The 20890-nt window shown below is 39.0% G+C and overlaps 2 protein-coding genes across 5 annotated transcripts; one reads left to right on the forward strand and one right to left on the reverse strand.

Moving 5' to 3' along the window:
- The first annotated feature begins 376 nt into the window (after positions 1-376).
- On the forward strand, positions 377-3079 carry LOC120770326 (THO complex subunit 1). Its single transcript, XM_040097716.1, has 5 exons — positions 377-537; positions 606-1277; positions 1341-1675; positions 1735-2061; positions 2126-3079. Exons 1-5 carry the CDS (start codon positions 472-474, stop codon positions 2943-2945), a joined length of 2220 nt encoding a protein of 739 aa, XP_039953650.1. The 5' UTR covers positions 377-471; the 3' UTR covers positions 2946-3079.
- On the reverse strand, positions 2975-17744 carry LOC120770331. 4 transcript variants are annotated; one of them, XM_040097736.1, is made up of 6 exons: positions 17392-17744; positions 13364-14359; positions 4648-4767; positions 4046-4567; positions 3875-3913; positions 2975-3805 (listed from the first exon to the last, which is right to left on the reverse strand). In XM_040097736.1, the coding sequence occupies exons 2-6, from the start codon at positions 13412-13414 to the stop codon at positions 3278-3280; spliced, it is 1260 nt and encodes a 419-aa protein (XP_039953670.1). In that variant the 5' UTR covers positions 13415-14359; positions 17392-17744; the 3' UTR covers positions 2975-3277. The 4 variants fall into 4 exon arrangements, with proteins under 4 accessions (XP_039953670.1, XP_039953678.1, XP_039953686.1 ...); XM_040097744.1 differs by lacking the exon at positions 17392-17744 and adding an exon at positions 14804-14827; XM_040097752.1 differs by lacking the exons at positions 13364-14359; positions 17392-17744 and adding an exon at positions 5559-6322.
- Positions 17745-20890: the final 3146 nt, after the last annotated feature.

The following is a 20890-nucleotide window of genomic DNA, read 5'->3' on the forward strand; positions in this document are numbered from 1 at the left end:
CTGCTTGTATCACTAGTATCCAATTGAATTTCGAACAGTGATGCCATTTATAGCGTAAATATCGTGCAAAATCATAATTTTTCTTTTTGTTTTTACTACAAAAAAACATAAAAATAGATAACGCGCCGTATATATTCGTAAATTGGAATTAAAAACACGAATTTTAAGACATTTCCCGTGAAAATTGGAGCACGTTTTCGGAAAAGCCGCTCTCCTGAACCTTTACCGAAATTACATAATGCTGAATACTCAGTCTGTAAATTTAAATTTTGCATTTGAATTTACTACTTTAATTGTTCTAATAATTTTAACAATAGTTTTTATCGTTTATTACCACTGTGCTTCGGAAATTCCATAGCGTTCCAGTTTTGAAGCAACATTGCAAGTAAATCCGGCAGTTTTGTGTGAGAATTTATTTTTCTGTGCGAAAGAGTTATTTTTATTAAATTTAGCGATCGAATAAACTTAAAAATGACAAATACGGCCGTAGCTCAACATCGGCCGCTGGGATTTATCGGCTTACATACAGAGTTTACAGTAAATTTAATGAAACATATAAACATTTATTTTGTACTTACAAATAACAAATTCTCTTGTTCCCTCAGAAAGCGCTAAACGAAGCGTTCCAGAAACAAGATGCACAAATTCTGCGCGCATCCTATGAGTCGTTCGGCGCCAATACGGATCATGATAAAAAGTCGCCAATGGACCAAGCCTTTCGTGAAATGCTACTCTTCCGACTAAGTGATAACGTGGAACAGGTGGGCGCACTTGTACGTTTGTCAGTTGAGGCGGTGCGTGCAGAAATAGTTTCGGTAACTATACCCGTTGTTTTGTTGGGTGACATTTTCGATGCGGTCACGTTAGATAAATGTGAGCAAATATTTAGTTTTGTCGAAGAAATGGTTGAGGTATGGAAGGAGGACATTTTTTTCTCATCGTGCAAAAATAACATCTTGCGAATGTGCAACGACCTTTTACGTCGTTTATCGCGTGCCCAGAACACCGTATTCTGTGGACGCATTTTGCTGTTTCTATCCAAATTTTTCCCCTTTTCTGAGCGTTCGGGGTTGAACATTGTATCGGAATTCAATTTAGATAATGTTACCGAATATGGTGTTGACGGTAAAGATCTGGACGACTGTTTGGAAGATACCGTGGAAGATATTCCCATTAAAATCGATTACAATCTGTATTGTAAATTTTGGTCATTGCAAGACTTTTTCCGCAATCCAAACCAGTGCTATAGCAAAGCACAATGGAAAATGTTTCAAGCTGTAAGTAAATAAAATTTTCCTCCTCAATGTAAAATGTTCATAGTTTTTATTTTTTTCAATCAGCACGCAGGTACCGTACTAGAGGCTTTTGATAGTTTTAAGTTGGAGGAGCCACGTCTCAGTAGTGCAGCAGAAAAAAGTGACAGTGCTCTTACAGCTGCCGATTATCTGGAAAATATGAAAATGGAGCTGGTTGCTGATATGGCAGCTGAAGCAGATGATCAAAAATCGAACCAAACAGACCACATTGTTCGCCAGTCCGATCACTTTTTCGCAAAGTTTCTAACAAATCCGAAGTTACTCACTTTACAATTATCTGACTCTAATTTTCGTCGTTCGGTGCTGGTACAGTTTCTGATACTTTTTCAATATCTGCAGTTGACCGTTAAGTTTAAGACGTAAGAGCCTAATGCGGTTTAAAAAACTTAGTTGGCAGTAAAATTTTATTTGATTTCAGTGAATCGAACACACTTACCACTGCACAAACGGATTTCATTAAAGAAACCGAAGGAAAAGTATACAAATTACTCGAGGAGACGCCACCAAATGGTAAACGTTTTGCTCGCACGGTGCAACATATGTTGACGCGAGAAGAAATGTGGAACAACTGGAAAAATGATGGTTGTAAAGAGTTCCGCAAACCCGATGATGCCGAACCGGAAAATAGCATAAACAAAGATGCGGCAAGTGCCGATGCTAAACCGCCAGCTCCGAAACGTGCCAAACGCACGCTGGGCGACAGTCTGCGCGATGCGCATCGTAGTGGAAAATTTTTCATGGGCAAGTGAGTATATTTGCATCGTAAAATAACAAATTAAATGCATTTTTCAATAATTATTACTCTCTAGTGATGTGCTAACACGCCTTTGGAATTATTCGCCCGATAATCTGCAGGCCTGCAAGAGCGAAGAGCGCAATTTTCTACCACAAGTTGAAACATTCCTTGAAAATCCGCATGAAAAGAACGATCCGTCGTTTGAATGGCGCGCCTTACGTTTACTCGCGCGACAGTCGCCACACTTTTTCACATTTTTAAACTCACCATCATACAAAATAGCAGACTATCTAGAGGGTGTACGCCGCCGTTTGGCTAAAGATCGTATAGATAATGCCAAAGCAGCTATGAATGCAAGCAGCACATCTTTATTGGGTGGCAATTCATCAACTGAATCTCCTAATGCAACCGAAAACAATAGTGATCAAGGGTCTAACAATCAAGAAACCGAGGGTGAACCAGATGCGGATGGCGTTGGCGAAAATGACGGAGACGGTGATGGGGACGGAGATGCCATGCTCACCGAAGAAGATGTACAAGGTGACTTAGACAAAGCCGATGATGACCGTAATGCGCACACCAAACCGATGACAGCAACCGCGGAACAAATAGAGGAAATCGCACCGCTCATTGGTGATGACTGGAAGAAATTAGGCAAAAAGTTGGGCTACACCACCGACGAACTACTCTACTTTGAGACTGAGCATCCCGATCGCGATGGTGGCTGCATTGCTATGCTAAGCAATTGGTTTGCAGATGACGATGATGCCAGTCTCGATAACTGGGCCTACATGCTCGAGGGTTTGGAAATAAATGCGGCGGCCAAAGCAGTAAAGGCGCTTATTGACCGTCTTACGGCCAAAGAGGACAAAGTGGAGTTACTATCGGATTAAGTGTGGAGCATTGAGGTTAACTTCAGAACTCGGTTTTGATTTAGTTTATATTTTAATAATTTTCCAAAAGTCAAGTTTACAATAATAATTTATCACATGTACAGGGTGTGTATGCATACCGCTGTTTACATTAACATTAAGTAGTCATCTAAACTCTTGGCGGGCCACGCAGACAACTGGCCTCTAGTCTTAATAGCACCCGGAGGCAATTGATCAACTTTCCAGTCGGCGTTGTTAGTTCATACGAGATTAAATGTGTGTGTGTGGGTGTATTTGTGTCTACATAAGGCTTTTTTTTGATTATGATTGATTTGGCGCACACCATACAATATCTATCTTTTTCTCGGCGCCTGACCCGGTTTGGGCTTATTGTGCAACATTGTGGCGCAGCGCGGAATGTGTCGCTCAGCCGCAGATTCATTGAAACGACGCATGCAATGAGGGCACTGTATGTAGTCAGGATTCTCCGAAGGTGGAGGTGGAGGCAAATCACTCAACTTACCGCCGCGTGCCAAATGCGCCTGTACCTGCTTGGCTGCGCGTATGGCTTGTATGAATTCTTCGTGTTTCTTGCGCCAATTATTCTTCTTCAAACCAGCGGTCATGCCGCTAGCAGCAGCAGCACTGGAGTATGCGGATTTGGTGCTACTTCGAGTTGGTGCTTTCTTGAGATACTTTTCGGCGTCAGTGCCGCGTAAACGATGTCGCGCCGCATCGAAAATTTTGCGTTTAGTATGTGCCATTTTCTCGCATACAACCTCGTGCTTGGCAATTCGGTCCATATTGAAATGGCGATTACAGTAGCGGCAGACACCCATATTTCCTGAGTCCACATCAGCGTTGGGCGGCATTCTGTTGGTCTGTAGAAAAGAAAACACATGCTCAGTTGGCAAATTGAAAGCATGAAGACGTTTATCCGCACAACTTACATTAGAAGCCATATTTCCCGATGTTCTTCGTGGCGGTGTCTAAAAGTCAGTTAAGAAAAATATATTTATAACGGAGAATTTTTTTGAAAATAATGAATGAAACATCGATGTGTGAAAATTCAAAGTTGATGCATTAGCAGCTTCAAAAATACAAAAATAAATGTTGCCTACCTTCATTGAAACTACTGCAGTACGTTTGATAGTTTTGGTCGCGGAGCTGGTCCTAGGCGCTGGTGTTACACGCGTCGCAGGTGTCGGTGTAGGATTTGCTGGACGCTTAGTAACCTGTGTCGGCGTCACTGGCGATGGTGTTTTCTTAGTCACAACGGGATTTAGTTTGAGACTGTTCGACGATTTCGCGCGTCCCAAAACATCGTTGTTGTTGTTGCGGTCATCGGCCGAGTGCAAGCCCAAACTAAGTGACGACATTTCCTTAGTCAACGTATCGGTGTTGCCGTTCTGTAGCCGTTTCGGTGGATTTCGCACGTGCGTTGAACCAGTGGATGCATTGGTCGTACCACGCATGCGAACCGACGTTGTATTGCCATTTTTCGTTTGGTGTAGATTGTGTACAGCGCCACCGGTTTGACGCAAAACAGGCGACGTGCCTTTTGCCGTTGAGGTGATTGGCTTAAGTGGATTCGCGCGATCAATCCCAGCGCCGCGACGACGCTCATCGAACATTTGACGCACCTACGACGGGCACGCAAATAAGTGAGCAACGCCAAGCAAATATATTTTCAAGTACATGTCAGTTCGTTATGATTGCTTACCTTGCCATTCGTGATGCGTTTGGTGTCTACAACCTCCTCCAAATTGCTGGAGCTCTCACCATCAGTCATCTCCAGCCGTCGTTGTTCACGCTCCTGTTGCTGTTTCTGTTGAAAACGCATCTGCAAAAATATGAAGTCAAAACAAAATTGACAATTTTCCAATTAAACAAAAATATATTGAAATTATTCAACAACTTCTGCCGGCCGTCTATAAGCGTAATTGGTTTTCACACTAAACGACATTGAAATTGTGCAGAGAGAGCACCCTAATCGATTTTGGCGAAACTCACATCGAACGTTGAGTTCAAATCGGCAGGTGGCAAATGGCTAAGCGCCTCAACTAATCTACGTCCCGCCCATGATTCGCTCAACTTGACCGGTGGTATGATTTGATCGTGTAACAACTCATTATTTGGACTCATCATCGTCATATTGTGGTTGTTTCAAGAGACAATCCTCCAGCTTTACAGTAAGTAAGGCAAATGACTAGAGCACGAAGTGTTCGCCTATACTCTACTTCTATATAATATACTAGGGCTGTGCGCGTTTGAATGGAACTGCCGCTTTGTATGAGTACCATGTCCTTCCGCTGATGGACAAAACAACACTAAAACATGTGGACAACGGAGTAAATTACTGTCTCTCACTGCCAAATGAAAAAGCGAAAACATTTACGCCACTAAACTCATTATTCACACGTTATTTGGTCAGCAACAAGCCATTTGGCTCCCCACTCACCCTCAGTGGCGGTCCTCCTTCGTAGAAATATGTAGTAATTAACAACAACAAATTGTATAAAAATAACAAGCAAAGCAAAAAAAGCAAATCAGGCAATGCATACATTACACGTGTCACACAAACGCGCACACATATGTACATATGTATGTTGGCATGCACGGCTAAGTACTTACATTACCGCCGAACTTGCGTTCCTTGAGCGCGGCAAGGAAACGCATCAGCGAAATTGTCAAGCTCTGCGTTTCCGTTTTGCCGACACTAACACCACTCACTCATGCCACACCAAAATATGCATCAATACAATAACAACAACAATGACAACAGCACTTGAGTATGTTTAAGACAATTAACGGTAAGCGAATCAAGTTTTTATTTATTTTATTTTATATTTTCCTCTTTGTAAATAATTTTTTTCTTCGTTTGCTGGAACACAAAATTATCCATGCGAGTGCTCCTCAAAGCAGTTGTGGCCTTCAAGGAATCGAACATTAGCCCGCCGCAATCAATTGATGTACATTCTTATAAGCACTTAAGTGTGTGTGCACATGCATGTGCGTGTATGTGCACGTAGTACCTCGACCTTCTGCCAATCGATAAAAGGCTTTGTGACGTTTTGAAGAAAGCTATTTAGCGTATGAAAATTGGAAATCTAAACACAAAAGCACTACACTTATCCCTACATATGCACCTACTTAAGCGACTGTATTGTGCTTGTGCATACTTAACGTGTACTTGTTCCGGCCAGCGATGTCAATTGAAAATACACGCATACACACACTTGTATGTGTATTTATGCAATAATATTTATGGTAGATATGTACGTTGTCATGGTTGGGCGTTGTATGTGGCCCACTCTAATGAGTCCCACGTTGTCAGTGGCGCGCTTAGCATACACACATACTTTCATACATATGTATCTATGTATATTCAACTGCATTCAAACGTGCTGTGTAGAATGAAAGACATTTCGTTGTTTGATTTGTTGTATGTTTATTTTTCTATTAAATCCCAAAATAGAAACTTAATTTAATTAAAAAATTCAATTTTTCAAATCGATTGTGGAATAAGTTTTAAACTCTTTAAGTGAGTAAAAATTTTAAGAACTAAGATCTTCGAAAGTCTTGCGAAAATATTTTCGCTAACAAAGCTTGTCAAAACTTACGCTGAATATTTGTTATTCCTACTGTGTAAATGAATATTTATCTGTGGATTTTAGAGAAAAACATTTTATTTCACTTTTACTATTACAATAGTATACAAATGAATTGAGGTAATGGTTGAAGCACTAGTCAAAATTTTGAGTTTTGAAAAAATTACTAGTTTCAAAAAAAGTAATTTTTTGTGAAAAAACTTACACTTGAGAGAGGCCAATAATCGAAATTATTTTCAACAAGTAAGGAAGAGCTAAGTTCGGGTATAACCGAACATTTCATACTCTTGCAACTTCCAAGGAGTAAAGCCAGGGAAGTAACTTCAGTTACATAAGGGCTGTTAGTTATATGGGGTCTAAGACGGGTTTCCATCGAATTTATTCATTCTAAGCACAAATATACAAAGTTATAAGAAAAACACCTTCTCTCAATTTGATTAAGATAACTCTCGATATACATATGTGGTATAAAGTCATCCTGAGGTTTGAAAATATTTATATTAGGTATATGGGTCTAACACCCAGTTATACTATTATCAGGTTAGGAATCTCTCCAAATTTCAATAATTCACACATTGACCGATATTTTCAGTAAAAAGTCAACCATGGGCTCTGGGTTCCACATGTTCGGTGCCCCAGGGCTTTAACAGTTTTTGTTAGATTTAGAATATTTTTTGTCATAAGGTGGCTTACTCTAAACGCATTCTTCGCGCAAACTTTTATCCCGTTATATTAATTGCTTCTTGGAACTTAAAATTGGGTTATGCGGGAAGTAGGCGTGGCTGTAGTCCGATTTCGATTTCCGATTGTAATATAAAAGTGCCATAGGAATACCACGTACCAAATTTAGTCGAAATCGGTCGGTTGGGTCCCGAGTTATGGGATTTCACAAAAAAGTGGGCGGTGCCACGCCCATCGTCCAATTTTCACACCGGCACCCATAAAGCCTTCTCATACCACCTCCGAAGAAAGTGTTCAGAGCGAGTCACTGAGTCGATCATATAACTGCTTTACAACCTGACCGATCAATGTTCTTGTAATTTTTGGTATTTGCTTCGGTTTATTTGCATCTTTACAACAAAAAACGCCAGTTTTCCGTTGTAAACATTTTGATTAATCATTCTATCTATTAAATTATTAGTTTTTATTTTATAATCATAGTTAAAGAGTTTGTATTCTTTTGTCCGCACCATATTTTCCACGATCCCCCATACATTTTTTTTTATTATTTCATTCAAAGTTTAAATCCTCTTCGGCTAATCAAAGCATTATCTTACAACTGTCAAATGTGGAACAAAAAGAAAAATTATTTTTTTCACCTTTGCCTTGGTCCTATTTCGGTGCAAATAGTTTCCTACAGGACCACTCATAACCGTAATTATTTGTGACGCTGCGCTTAATTCGACCCTTGTTGACCAAATACTCGTCTATGCACACAAGTTTGTAACGGAGTTGGTTCTCCCTTGTAAGGGCAAGGGAATTGTTTTTGGACGACTTTATTTGTTTTGTTCTTGTAATGACTTTGCCATTCACAACTTGTATCAACCAATTATTGAATTTGTATGTCTGACACTGATGCGTATAGATATTAATAACTTCAATAAGCCATTCATTTTTAATAAGAACTTGACCTTGAGTAATATATGTATGTATATTCATTATGCCCAATATAGGGGTGTAATACCATTATATTGTTGAAAGTACTAGAACATGCTGGTTTATTGTAGTAGCGTTTAATTTTCCAATCAATTGATAATGTGTCTTTATGTACATTCAATGCTTAATTTATCGAATACGGCGGTCGTTGGGCTAGGATCAAACTAAACAACAGATATTCGGGAAAGGGGGTTTGCTCGTGCATTATTGAGAGATATAAGGTTTAGTAAATATAAATCCATTATTTTTGCAAGAAGTTAAAGGTTTTATTTAGCATAGTTAGCCGATACATTTGCAACGTTTTGTTCGACAATTTCTTGACATTTTGAATATAATTTTGAATATAATTTAATAGTGATAATGACTCTAAAAATGGCTCTCATAGAAACCCTCCTTCCCTTTGCCAAAAAAATGAAACAGTTGATATCGCTTGAGTGGCATTTTTCACCAACAAAATCATTCGCTATAGAGAGGACATGTACTAATCATTTGGCGCTAGGTCCGGACTATAATGTGGATGCATAAAAACGTCGCTTTCAAGCTCCCAGAGTTCCCGGCGAGTCATTATCGATGTGTGTGACCACATAGCAAAACCTGCCCGACTGTCAATCCCTACTTGGCCACCGTTTGCTTACTGCGATTCGACCTCAGCAATTAAAGCTTAACGTTTTCGTAAGGGATCGTATGGGGATGAGCGCAATATTCGTTTGGTTCATGACGCCCAATTGCATCCCAAAAAATTTACCGTTTGTTGCGGATTGCGGTATGACGGCAACATCGGACCTTGTGTCTTTCAAAATAAGACAGAACACGTTGTTGATCTACTTTTTTTGCCCGGAATTCGATCTAATCGACGCGGACGATCTCTACTTCCGACAAGGCGGTGCGCTGCCTCATGTTTCACGCCCAAATGTAAACACATTGCGTGCAAAGTTTGGCGATTGATTAGTTTCAAAAAATTGTCCAGTCAAATGGCCGTCAAGGTCATGCGACTTAACGCGCCTACATTTTCTCTAGTGTATGTTAAATCAGAGATTTACGCCAATCCACCAGCAACGAAGAGCACGAAGACGACATTCAGCGCACTATAGCCGAAATTCCAGCCAAAATGCTGCACCAGATCATCGAAAATTGGTGTAAACGGGTAGAGATATGCTAACAGAGCCGTGGTGACCATAAATCTTCCACAGGATCTTTCTCACGAAAACTCGTAACGCCGACTCATCAGATGTTGTCATCGCCCATGCCTCTGCACCATTTAGCAGGACTGGGATGATGAGTGATTTGTATAATTTGGTCTTTGTTCGTCGAGAGAGGACTTTACTTCTCAATTGCCTACTCAGTCCGAAGTAGCACTTGTTGGCAAGAGTTATTCTGCGTTGGATTTCAATGCAGACGGTTTGTTGTTGGTGTTAATGCTGGTTCCATGATAGACGAAATTATCTACGGCTTCGAAGCTATGGCTGTCAACAGTGACGTAGGAGCCAAATCGCGAGTGCGACGACTGTTTGATGACAGGAGATATTTCGTATTTTAGTGGAATAACATCAACAAATTCTCTCTCAAAAATTCTCAATTTCCTCAACGATGAAAACTATTTTAAATTCTGTATAAACAATTATTAATAAAAGTTTACCATTGTCACAATAACAATTGGGTTAAAGAATTCGATCACAGTAATCACACTCCGAACTTCATTCGGCTCAATTGGTGTATTTTAACCTCAACTTCTATTTGAGTTACGCAACTCATTAATAAGCGGCTCTGCTGCACACCTACAAGTGTTTTGCGACCGTGCAAGGTTGTCTGTGCCTCATATCCGCAAATACAAACATATGTACATACATGTGACGGTTATAACTTAATCCGCTACAGTTAAACATATGTATGTGTGTATGCATATAAGTTACCTTTGTCCATTTAAGGAAAACCTCACAGCCAGCCTGTTATCTTACCATTAGCAGCACTGTCTAGGTAAATATGTTTATAAGTATGAATGTTGTATATCTTGTCATCAGCTGTTGCAAATCTGTGTAGGTCTACCGAGATTTTCCGAAAAAGGCATAATTTTAATTAAATGCGAGCGTGATTCATCGCCACAATGAACTCATAAAGTGAGCAACTAGACAACAACAACAACAACAACAACGATTTCAAAGCTTAACGGCTTTAAGTTGAAATTTTGAATAGCGCAAATACTGCTCCTATAAGCATATGTGTATGTATGTATATATGTAAATAGATGTGCAAGTAAATAGACAAGTGTGCGCCGCCCAACTAAGATGCTGGAAATTGCAAAACAAATCAAATTAGGTAATAACTCTAAAGATAGCTTAATAATTGTCAAAGCAAACAAAGTGGCAAATGCATAAATCTAAGCGAATGCTAAAAACCCCATTTAGTAAATATGTACATATGTATATATAAAATGTATGTATATAGGCAACGTTTCTATCGAACACCCACTGAATGAGCAGTGCTTTACAGTATTTTGTTCAAATAGTTGGTTAATAACCTCAAAATGTAACATCAATTGAGTTGTATATGTATATATATATATATAGGTGCATATGTTTATTACTAAAAAAAAATATTCTTAAAAAAATAAAAATATTTCTTAAAAAAACGGTCGATTAATTTGCATGACAACTACATACATACATATATGCTATAGTTGTCCGATATGAACAATTTATTCCGAGCGTACAACATTTCCTTAGACAATAGCCCATGCCATATTAGGTGAAGATATCTCATCGAATGGCCGTGGAGTTTTTATGACCGCTATATGCTATAATGGTTCGATATCGGTGGTTCAGACAAATGAGCAACTTCTTGAAGAGAAAATGTCGTGCGAAAAATTTTAGTTTGATATCTCAAAAGACACTGAGCGACTAGTTCGCGTATATACATACATACAGATAGACGGATTTAACTAAATCCACTTCCAGTGCTGCCAGTGCGATTTCCAAGCATTGAAGGCGTCACGGAAGGCATTATCCAGAATATCTTTGAGAGCCGAGGTTCATGCTGCTTGAAACCCCTCTGTCGTCTCAAAATGCTTGCCTTTCATCTGCTTTTTCAGGCAAAGAAACAAAAAATAGTCCGTAGAGACCACATCTGGACTGTAGGGCGGCTGGGGAAGCATTGGGATGCCGGCCTTGGTTTACCTAACCACAAGAAAGGCGGTGTGCAATGGTCGTCAGTGACACCAACACAATGTCATGAACCACAGATTTTGATAAATTTAACATCTGGGCAATTAAACGAATACTTAGTCGACGGTCTGAGTTCAAAACTTTGCACACACGAGTCACATTGTCGGCGCGGATGCTCCGAAGTACCGTCGCGGCGGAAGATAATCAGTCCTATTACTTACCGAAAAAAAACCTCTAATCTCACATCGCATTATGTCAGAGAATGTCCTTGGAAGCAGGGAGGCAGTGGACGTAGCGGCTGCATAAATACTGAGTTCCAATGAACACGTACAGAAAATACGAAAATCACAAAAAATTTCCGAAAGGACTGACAGACGGATCAAGGCAAGATGGAATGACTTAAAGACATGCAGGATCGTCAAGATCATGTACAAGAGCCGCTTCGGAAAACTCGCCTGCTTCTTATTCACACGATATCGAAAGTACTGCCGGACGGCTGTTGGCCTTTTGAAACGTATGGGCATAAGTAACAACAATACATACATGCAGAAAGTGCAGATGAGAGACACGCTGGATCACCTTATATGACTCTCTCCAGCCTTATCTAGAATGCGTCTTAAATATCTAGAAGCTTAACAGTTCAAGGGACTAGCTGAAGTATCAAATTTAGATATCAAGTCACTCCTAAAGTTCGCAAAAAGCGTTGACGAATACTTCACCTCAAATTAAGCAGAAGCTCCATCTGGCACTACTAAGGAACAATAGATCTGTGTATGGCGTGACAACCGGCCAGTATAACCTAACCGTGTTCAGAAAACAGCAAACAAAAAAATTAAGCGAAGCGGGAATTTTAGAATAACCACTGACAAATTGGTTCTATGTAGATTGACCTTCATATGCATTCAATCTCACCTGATAGATCGAGAATTTACGGCCTTATATGTATATGTGGTTAGGTCAGTTTGAATATTATGTAAAGGTTGAAAGTTTCAGCGGGCCATTTTATATATGTCCATTATTTTGTCTTTGTGAAGACCGGAAGCCCTCTGGGGTCTGTTCGGCTTTTTGTATATATACTACCTCAGTTTTTGAGAAATTGATCCTGATAACGGTCCACTATAGCAAATAGCTCTCATACAAACTGATATAATCAAAACCAAGATATTGTAGGGAAGCGTTTTTTTATTTCACACGGTATATTCTCGAATAATAATGGCATATAATATCAAAGTTAGGGAGTTCAAGTTACAATGGATCCAGAAACACATTGGACCTCGGTAAATAGTTCTATTAAGAAACTAACTATAATATACTTCGGCAATGATTTACCTCTAATTATAGACGGAAATCTCCTTTTCTATCCACGCTTATCTTTCCTCATTTTAACTCAATTAAAATTTGGATTGATGCTTTGTATTTTAGGTAGATATTAAATGACATTTATGTGATTAAATACACTGACATCTTATAAGGTACCTTGCGATCCTGAAATTTGCATTAAAAGTGGTCTGAAAGCTAAGTGTGGAATAATACACTATTGTAGCCTGAGCTACTTATAGGAAAGATTCCAGGGGAAAGTACTTCAGAGCCAGAAATCTTGGTAAAATGATATTTTTGTCTTTTATACAAAAAATATATTGAAATTTATATGTATTTGCTGCAACAATATTAATACTGGGAATAGGCTTCCTTCCACCGAATTCCACCGCTGTGAAATATATTGCGCAAACAGTCGTTTTATTTGAAATTGATACCCTTAATAAATATGTATTATTTTCTCACTTTGTTCGCGAGCCGCATCGCAGCTTGTGAGACTTGCATAAGCGTTTTCACGACCCTGCCACTTTCGTCGCTCATTTAAATGCGTTTATGTCAACAAAAGCGATTTTACATAATTTTCAGAGCTTATAAGTACATTAGCAGCCAGATTAATATATACTAATTTATGCAAATGCATGCATGTAAGTGTGCATGTGTGCGTGCTAAGACAGCAATAAGAACAGCGAACACTCACCTGCATCTGAGCCAGCCTTGAGTTGGCTGCTGCGACACCTTGTGACGCCATCGCCAAATATGATTTGCTCCAGCCAACAAAAAAAAAACACAAAAAAGCGGTTACGGAGACGAAAACGAAGCTACTGCGCGACGGCAACGGCAACGGCGACAAACCAAAACAATGAGGCGATGCTAATTTGTTATTGCCGACGGTGCTGCTGTCAATTTAATACTTGTTTTCTATTATTTATATTATTTTTTTTTTTTACTTTTTTTTGTTGATTATTCGGCGTTGTTGCGGTGCGCGCGTGCGGAAGGCAGCACCAACTGTTGCCAGCGCCTCGGCAGCGCTTTAAAGGAAGCGTGTGGGCTAGCTAAGTTCGCAGCAGCAGCGTCTGTCGCCTCGTTTGTTGGCAGCGGCGTGTGTAACTTGTTTGTCGCGAGCGCAAGCGTCTCACAGCTGTTTGACTGCTGATGATTTAAACGCAAACGCAATCAATTGTTGACGGTAGACGGTGGCAGGCGCGCTGGTGACGTGTCGCCGAGTGATTCACGCGTTTTAACAGACACGCTGATTGGAGTAAAGCGCTTGTTGTTGTTGTTATTGTTTCAAAACTATTATGGTTCTTTGCACTGCTGTCAAACGATCTGTGTGCGATTATGAAGCGTTTATTTGCTGTCTGTCACTTACTAAATGTTGTTGCTGAGGCTTTCGGGTGTTGCAATGCTTCTTCCAATTCAATATCGCTGTCGCTGGTAATAACTGTTATTAAGTTGTTTCTTTTTGAATATTTCCCGTTCAGCGCGCTTGAAATAGGTACTCTTCGAGGTGGCGGTAATATATTATCTTAAACTCGAGGTTATGTTGGATTCGCACACTTCAATTTTTTATTTTTTTTTTTAATATTTTTCTTAAGGCAATTTTCTTCAGCGTTGTTAGTCGCAATAATGTTTGGGTTTATGTCATCTAATCGCTTTGTTTAGAACTTCAAGTCGATCTGTTGGTCATCAAATTCTATAAGAAAATTAGAAAAGAAAAATAGATTTAATTAAATTACATTGACAAAATTAATTTTCGCCAAAAAAGGGCGAGAAAACAGCAAAAAGCTCCGGTTAAGGCAACTTATGGCACAATTTCCGAATTAGTCATTTAGTTGTTAATTGTTGTTGTGGTAGTTACGTGCGCGGCGCCCACGCACAAGTAACTCAAAATTACGTACAATTTCAACTGAGGTGCCATATACATATGTTCGTATGTATGTATGTACATAGAGTTGTAATTCAATTTATAATTCACGGCCACTTGACCAAAATTGGGTGAAGCTACAACAACAGCGAACACACAGTAATGCTCGTAAGCCCCTGAGTTCCTGAGTTATTACATATTCTTCCGTTCTCCAACTTACTCGCTTGCATATGCTCATTATACCCACTTTTAATATGTATTATACTTACTTACATCTGTTTACTCACAAGAAAATTTTTATAATTTTTCCTGTTTTGCAAATATATTTTAATTATTATTTTTTTTTTTATTTTTATTTATATTTTTTGAATAATTTACACGTCAAAACGTCGTAGTAACACTTAAATAGAAATTGATGGAGTAAAAAGTAATAACAATTAATCGAAAACGTATGATAAATCTTTTGTTGCCAGTTTTCGGTTTGTAGTGTTGCTCACATAAAAAATTATGCTGATAAAAATGTGGTAAGTTTTTTATTAAGTGAATACATTAATGTCTTCGAATGCTTTTGAATATTTATAAGTGTGCACAGTGGGCTTGAGAACGTTTAGTACAAATCAAAAACTTTGATGTTACGTAATGAATTTTTCGAGGTTGTTCCTTGACTCTGTTATTCCATTACTCTGGAAGCTTCATAAAATGTTAAGATGATGATGGTATGGCCATGATTCTTTAGAAAGTAAGGTTATGTTATGATTTTTTCGGGGTTGTTTCTGGACTCGGGAAGCTTCATAAGAGAAATAACTGAAATAGTGTAATAATCAATTTGGACTCTTCGGTACAGCTCCTATTTATGTAAATTGTAATAGCTAGGTGGAAGAAGATTTAATAGAGATCGAGAAACTTGCTTTGGCGAAGGTAAATTGAGGTAACAACTGAAGTAAAAACGAAAGATGATGAAGAATTTATACCGAAAGAGTCGAGAAAACAAACAGACCTAAACTTTTGGTTTGAGATCAAGGAAACCATTGCATGTTGGTAAACTGAAATCATTGTGCTGAGCATAGATTATAAATGAAAACCATAATTTATAGATTAAAAGGCATCAAGAAAAACCACTCGGTTTCAAGGTACATATACATCGATCATTTGCTCCTGCGCCACCTTTTTCAACCAGATAACGAATTTTTCGTAAGTTTTGAGTTTTATTTTTATATGTCATATATTTTATTGGGGAAACCCAAACATAGAATACCCGAAAATAACTGAATGGTATTTCTTTTTAATGAAACAGACAAGAGAATTGAGGGCCAACGCTATTTGGAGATCAGAAGTGACAAATTTTCCTGATTATTTTCTTTTAGTAAATTTCACGGAATAATGATGCGAGGTGCGAAAAACATTGGACAGCTTATGTCTAGTGCCTTAAATGAGGTATAGATATATTACTTATAGAATTGAGATTAAGTGAAAACAAGAGCTAAATAGCGGTTCAATGACTTCATTTTGATAAAATTTGATGGAAATAGCTGGTGTGATCCAATGACAATAACTTGAATACGATTATTTTGAAACTTGGGTCTATATATGAAAACTTCTCTATTACACAGGGCTGGAGTACCAGGCGATAATCTAGAAACACACAATTTAATAAGTATTTTGAAATCTTTCAGGTTTATAAGGAAGCACAAAACATTCCAGACACAATGCGATTTAATAACTATTCTCTATTTTATATCTCGTTTTGTCAGCCTTTCACCGCCCACTGTTGCTTTGCTTCTTCCTTTTCTACATTGACTCGACAGTGTTGACGTAATTGCAGAAAAATGCTTTGCTGCCGCTGGCATTCCCTGCAGGGTTCGGATTGTAATACATTATTTTATGCAGATTATTCCTGTTTCTTTTCCTGCTCAGTTACACACACACGCACACATAAACATATTTACGTTGGCAAACGTGCTTGTGTGTCCTGCAAGGTGTGGTTTGAGGCTCGTCACCTAGTGGTCAAAGTCTTACATTTGTATTGTTTTCATTTGGCGACGCATGGCGGAAGACCTCGACAGCACCTTTAGCGGCCAAAGCGTTCTCACAACTATCGCATATACACCGAGGTGCGGTTTTATAACTACTTAGATGAGTTTATTGACTTGAACGCACGCTTAGGGACACTGACATACAAACATATTCAAGTATATTGTATTGGAATGTATTTATGTAAATGCAACGCTTGCCGGCATTACACACAGGACGTGACCGCATTCGTGGGGATTGCCTGTGTTGTGTGCGCCTATTTTGTTTTCACAACACTGATAGCTTCGCGGTTTTTCTGCTTTGTTGTGACGCTGCCGACAGCCAAGCACTAAACACAATACTAATTTGCAACTAAAAACGTGAAAAAAAAAACGCGAGCAAAACACGCTCCTTCGCCACCACATGCTGCCCACGTACGAAGGCAGTTAATGTTTGTATGAATGTGTGAATCTACATGTGTGTGTGTGTGCGCGTTGAAAGCGGTTACGTGTCCTCCAGTCAAGTAGCCGGTATTCGAAGGTGTTTGAGGAGGTGTGATGGCATTCCAACAACTTTCGAAAGCAGTTAGTGGATAAGCATAGATATATGAATGTATGTGCATGCATACATTTCTTATAGACAGTTCGTTTATACTTTCCAACTCGAAAACCGCAGCAATAACAATAATCAAGGCAAAAATTATAACAATTCCAGATGATTTGAACAAACAAGCGAGGCAAACGCCCGACTTAGCGTGAACGCAAGCATTCCGAAAATTATAATAATCTCGCGCAACAACAACAATAAAGTAAATATTGCGAATTTTGAAAAAAAAGCATAACATAACTCACCATATGTATGACCGTTGTTGCCTGTTGTCTGGTGTCTTCTTTGTGCCTTTCAAATATTTCGCCGTTCCTTTGCCGCTCTTCAATATTTTTTTTTAAATTATTTCTTGTTTATTGTCTGAGTATTATTAAGTAGTTACTTTGTTGCTTTGAATCTAGCCACGTTTATCATTCATTTATTTATTTATTTATTTATTTTTGTGCTTTATTGCTATTGTTTGTTGTTATTCGTTATGTTGTAGCTGACCAACGCAGCGCGACGCGTCTCATACACGTTACCAAAGTATGAAATTCCAACTGTGAAACTGCAGCAAAACACTCTACTGTTTGCTTAGAAGTTTGTACGAAGACTGTCGAGAGCAATGCTTGCGAAAAGTTTTCTAACCGATTTTACACAGCTCGAACGCTCCACAGCAGAGCCGGCGGCCACGAGCAGCTCCCGCTCCGCACTCACACACACACACAAATAATTCTGTACGTAAGTGAAGCGGCAGCGTCACTGCACCGGTCGCCAAAGCTAGCTGCGCCAACTGCCAGCTGAACTGGCTTCAAGCAAACACTTAGCAACTTTGCTTGCTCACAGACTCGACGTTCGACTCACATCGCGTGAGTGTGGGCTTACCCCACAGCGCTGGGATGGATGGACGATACATCTACAAAAAAATTTTATATTTTTTTGAATTAGTGAGTTGCGAATAAAGCATAAACAATGCAAAAACACAAAGTTTGAAATAAGTTAAAGGGAACGAGTTGACGTAAGGCAGAAGATATACGGAGAAGCAAGTAATATTGTGTATAATTGTGTATGATGTTTGAGACAAGCGAATGCCTTAATTCACCACAAATTCCATAAAGGCAATTCACCGTCGCACACACTGATGCCAGCGCACACAAATATACGCTGATGCAGTTTAGGCTGGCGCGGCCCTTAGCGCTGGAGCTTTCTGTGCATTTCACTTGGCTTCTTTAAGAGTTTCATTGTGCTATTGGTTGTAGCGCATCATCCATTAGGCAACTTGTAGCTTCTGCATGGCAAAATCACTTGACTTCAATTAGTTGAGGCATTGCAAGTGTCGGTGAGCATGCGCGACATCAACAAATATGCCGGAACAATCATTATTGCAAATCAATTTGTCAAAGCTAAATTATGTACATGCTGTCTGCTTAATTAAACAGTTATTGAGAATGCCAGCAGTGCGAAGTGGGTTGAGTTTTGATACTCGGAAAGTGTCCAAGTATTTTAGATGTTATTCTGTGAACAGTGATGTGGAGTACGGTTAAATTTCCGGTCGAAAATCTAGTTATATGTATACTGTACTATACTTACTTTTAATTTAAAGGGATTATGTCGATTTAATGCAAGATCTACCTTGTTCTCTTTTTTTAGAAGAGGCGTAAAAAAATTACATTTACGAATTTTTTCTTCTTTAATGGCGTAGACATCACTTAAGCGGTTATAACCGAGTTACCAACAGCGCGCCCTTCGTTTCTTCTTTTCGCAATTTTGCGCTGATTCGCTGTACCAAGTGCAGCCAGGTCCTTCTCCACCTGACCTCTCCAACGGAAGGGAGATCTTCCTCTTCTTCGGCTTCCCCCAGTGGATACTGCAATGCGCAAGGACAATCTTCCACAGAACCTTTCTCTCGAAAGCTCGTAACGTCGACTCATCAGATGCTGTCATCGTTCATACCTCTGCACCATATAGCAGGACGGGAATGATGAGCGACTTATAGAAATTGGTCTTTTTTTGTCGAGAGAGAACTTTACTTACTCAGTCCAAAGGAGCATTTGTTGGCAAGAGTTATTCAACGTTGGATTTCGAGGGTGATATGACGTGGGAGCCAAGTCGCGAGTGCAACGACCGTTTGTTTGATGACAGATGATATTTGATCTTGCCCTCGTTCACTAACAGAGACTTTTGCTTCGCTTTCTTATCCAGTGTTACAGAATTTACTGCCTTCAATGTCCGATTAGTTTGAAAACTTTTAGAATCTCTTGAACCCGTAGCCGATCTCCAGAAGACCTTTCAACAAAGTGTCTAGGGTTAAGGAAAATTTGTCTGCTTAAAATTAGTCTTGCAGTTTCGAAAAAATCGATCTATATTCTATATTTACCAAGCCCCTACCTAGACTTCCTAATGAGATGTTGGGGCACGTTAGAAAGACTCATGTGATAATTTAGCCACTAAGGCTAGAAATGTATTCATCAATGGAAAATGGAATTTCCCAAAAGAGAAAAGCCTCCCTGAATTCAAAGCTATACTGACAACAGCGACGTAGGAGGCATGATCAGCAAACAACTTGGTCTTCTAACTTGAATAAGTAGACTCGAAAGATCAGAAGAGATGAGACGTTTATATAGACTCTTAAACGAATACTACAATTCTAACTTTCCAACTGCAATCATTTGGAACTAATTGATTGAAGTTTAAGAAAATGATCAAATTGGCAAAATTTATTTCGGTTTCCCAAAATACATCTGTTTGACTTTAAAATTCTTAGGTAATTAGCAAATCACATTTATGGTTATCATTTGAAGCAACAATCGGATGACTATAAAACAAGGCAATTGACTTTCTCTTAAGTTCCATTCAATCGCACTTAACATTGCCAGATGCATTATGCTACCCTAAAGATTACATTCATATGCCTATATGGACTTAAGCATTTGTAGATATATGTAGATAGCTATCAAGACATTCACTTTACATACAAACAACTATGAAGTTTACTACTCAAGAGTGGCGAAGAACTCCACAAGTGCAGTCAAATGGAAAATTACAACCGCATTTAATTGTTGCAATGAAGACGCAGCTGGTTTCCAGCGACTAAGTCAGCAATTTTGTATTATAAAACAGACAGAAGAACAATTGTAATGACCAGTGAAGAGAGAGAGACCAAAGTTGTGCGATCAGTACTAGAAACTGTGAATACGAGGGAGCGTATTTGAAGTTCGTGGATTGCGCGTAATTTCTTTGTCAACATGTTTACCAATATTCCTCCCAAAGACAAATTCCGGAACCTATTAACTTTTATACCTTAAACAGAATAGTATATTAAGTTCACCACGAAGTTTGTAACACCCCGAAAGGAAACGGCGAATATCCTATAAAATATATATATAAGTGATTAAAAGGACGAGCTAAGATGATTTAGCCTTATCCGTCTGGCCGTCCATCCATTTGTCAGTCTCTCAGTTTTTGAGATATCGATCTGAAATTTTGCATATTTTCTTTTCTCCGCTGCTTATTTGTCAGAACCGCCAATATCGGACCACTATAGCAATTAGCTGGAAAACCTTTTTTTGACGAGATATCTTCATGAAGTTTGGTACGAATTACTGTTTAAAGCAGGGTCGTTGACGAAATCGCTCAGATCTGATCACTACAGCATTAAGCTGCCGTTCGAAATGGCCGATCTGGAGATCTTTACAATTTTTTTTTTTAATTTTTTAGTAACAGATTATGTTACTGTTATGCTTGCGAACCAGGTTTACCATTCTG

The sequence above is a fragment of the Bactrocera tryoni genome, chromosome 1 (genome assembly GCF_016617805.1).
Source record: "Bactrocera tryoni isolate S06 chromosome 1, CSIRO_BtryS06_freeze2, whole genome shotgun sequence".
NCBI lineage: Eukaryota > Metazoa > Arthropoda > Insecta > Diptera > Tephritidae > Bactrocera > Bactrocera tryoni.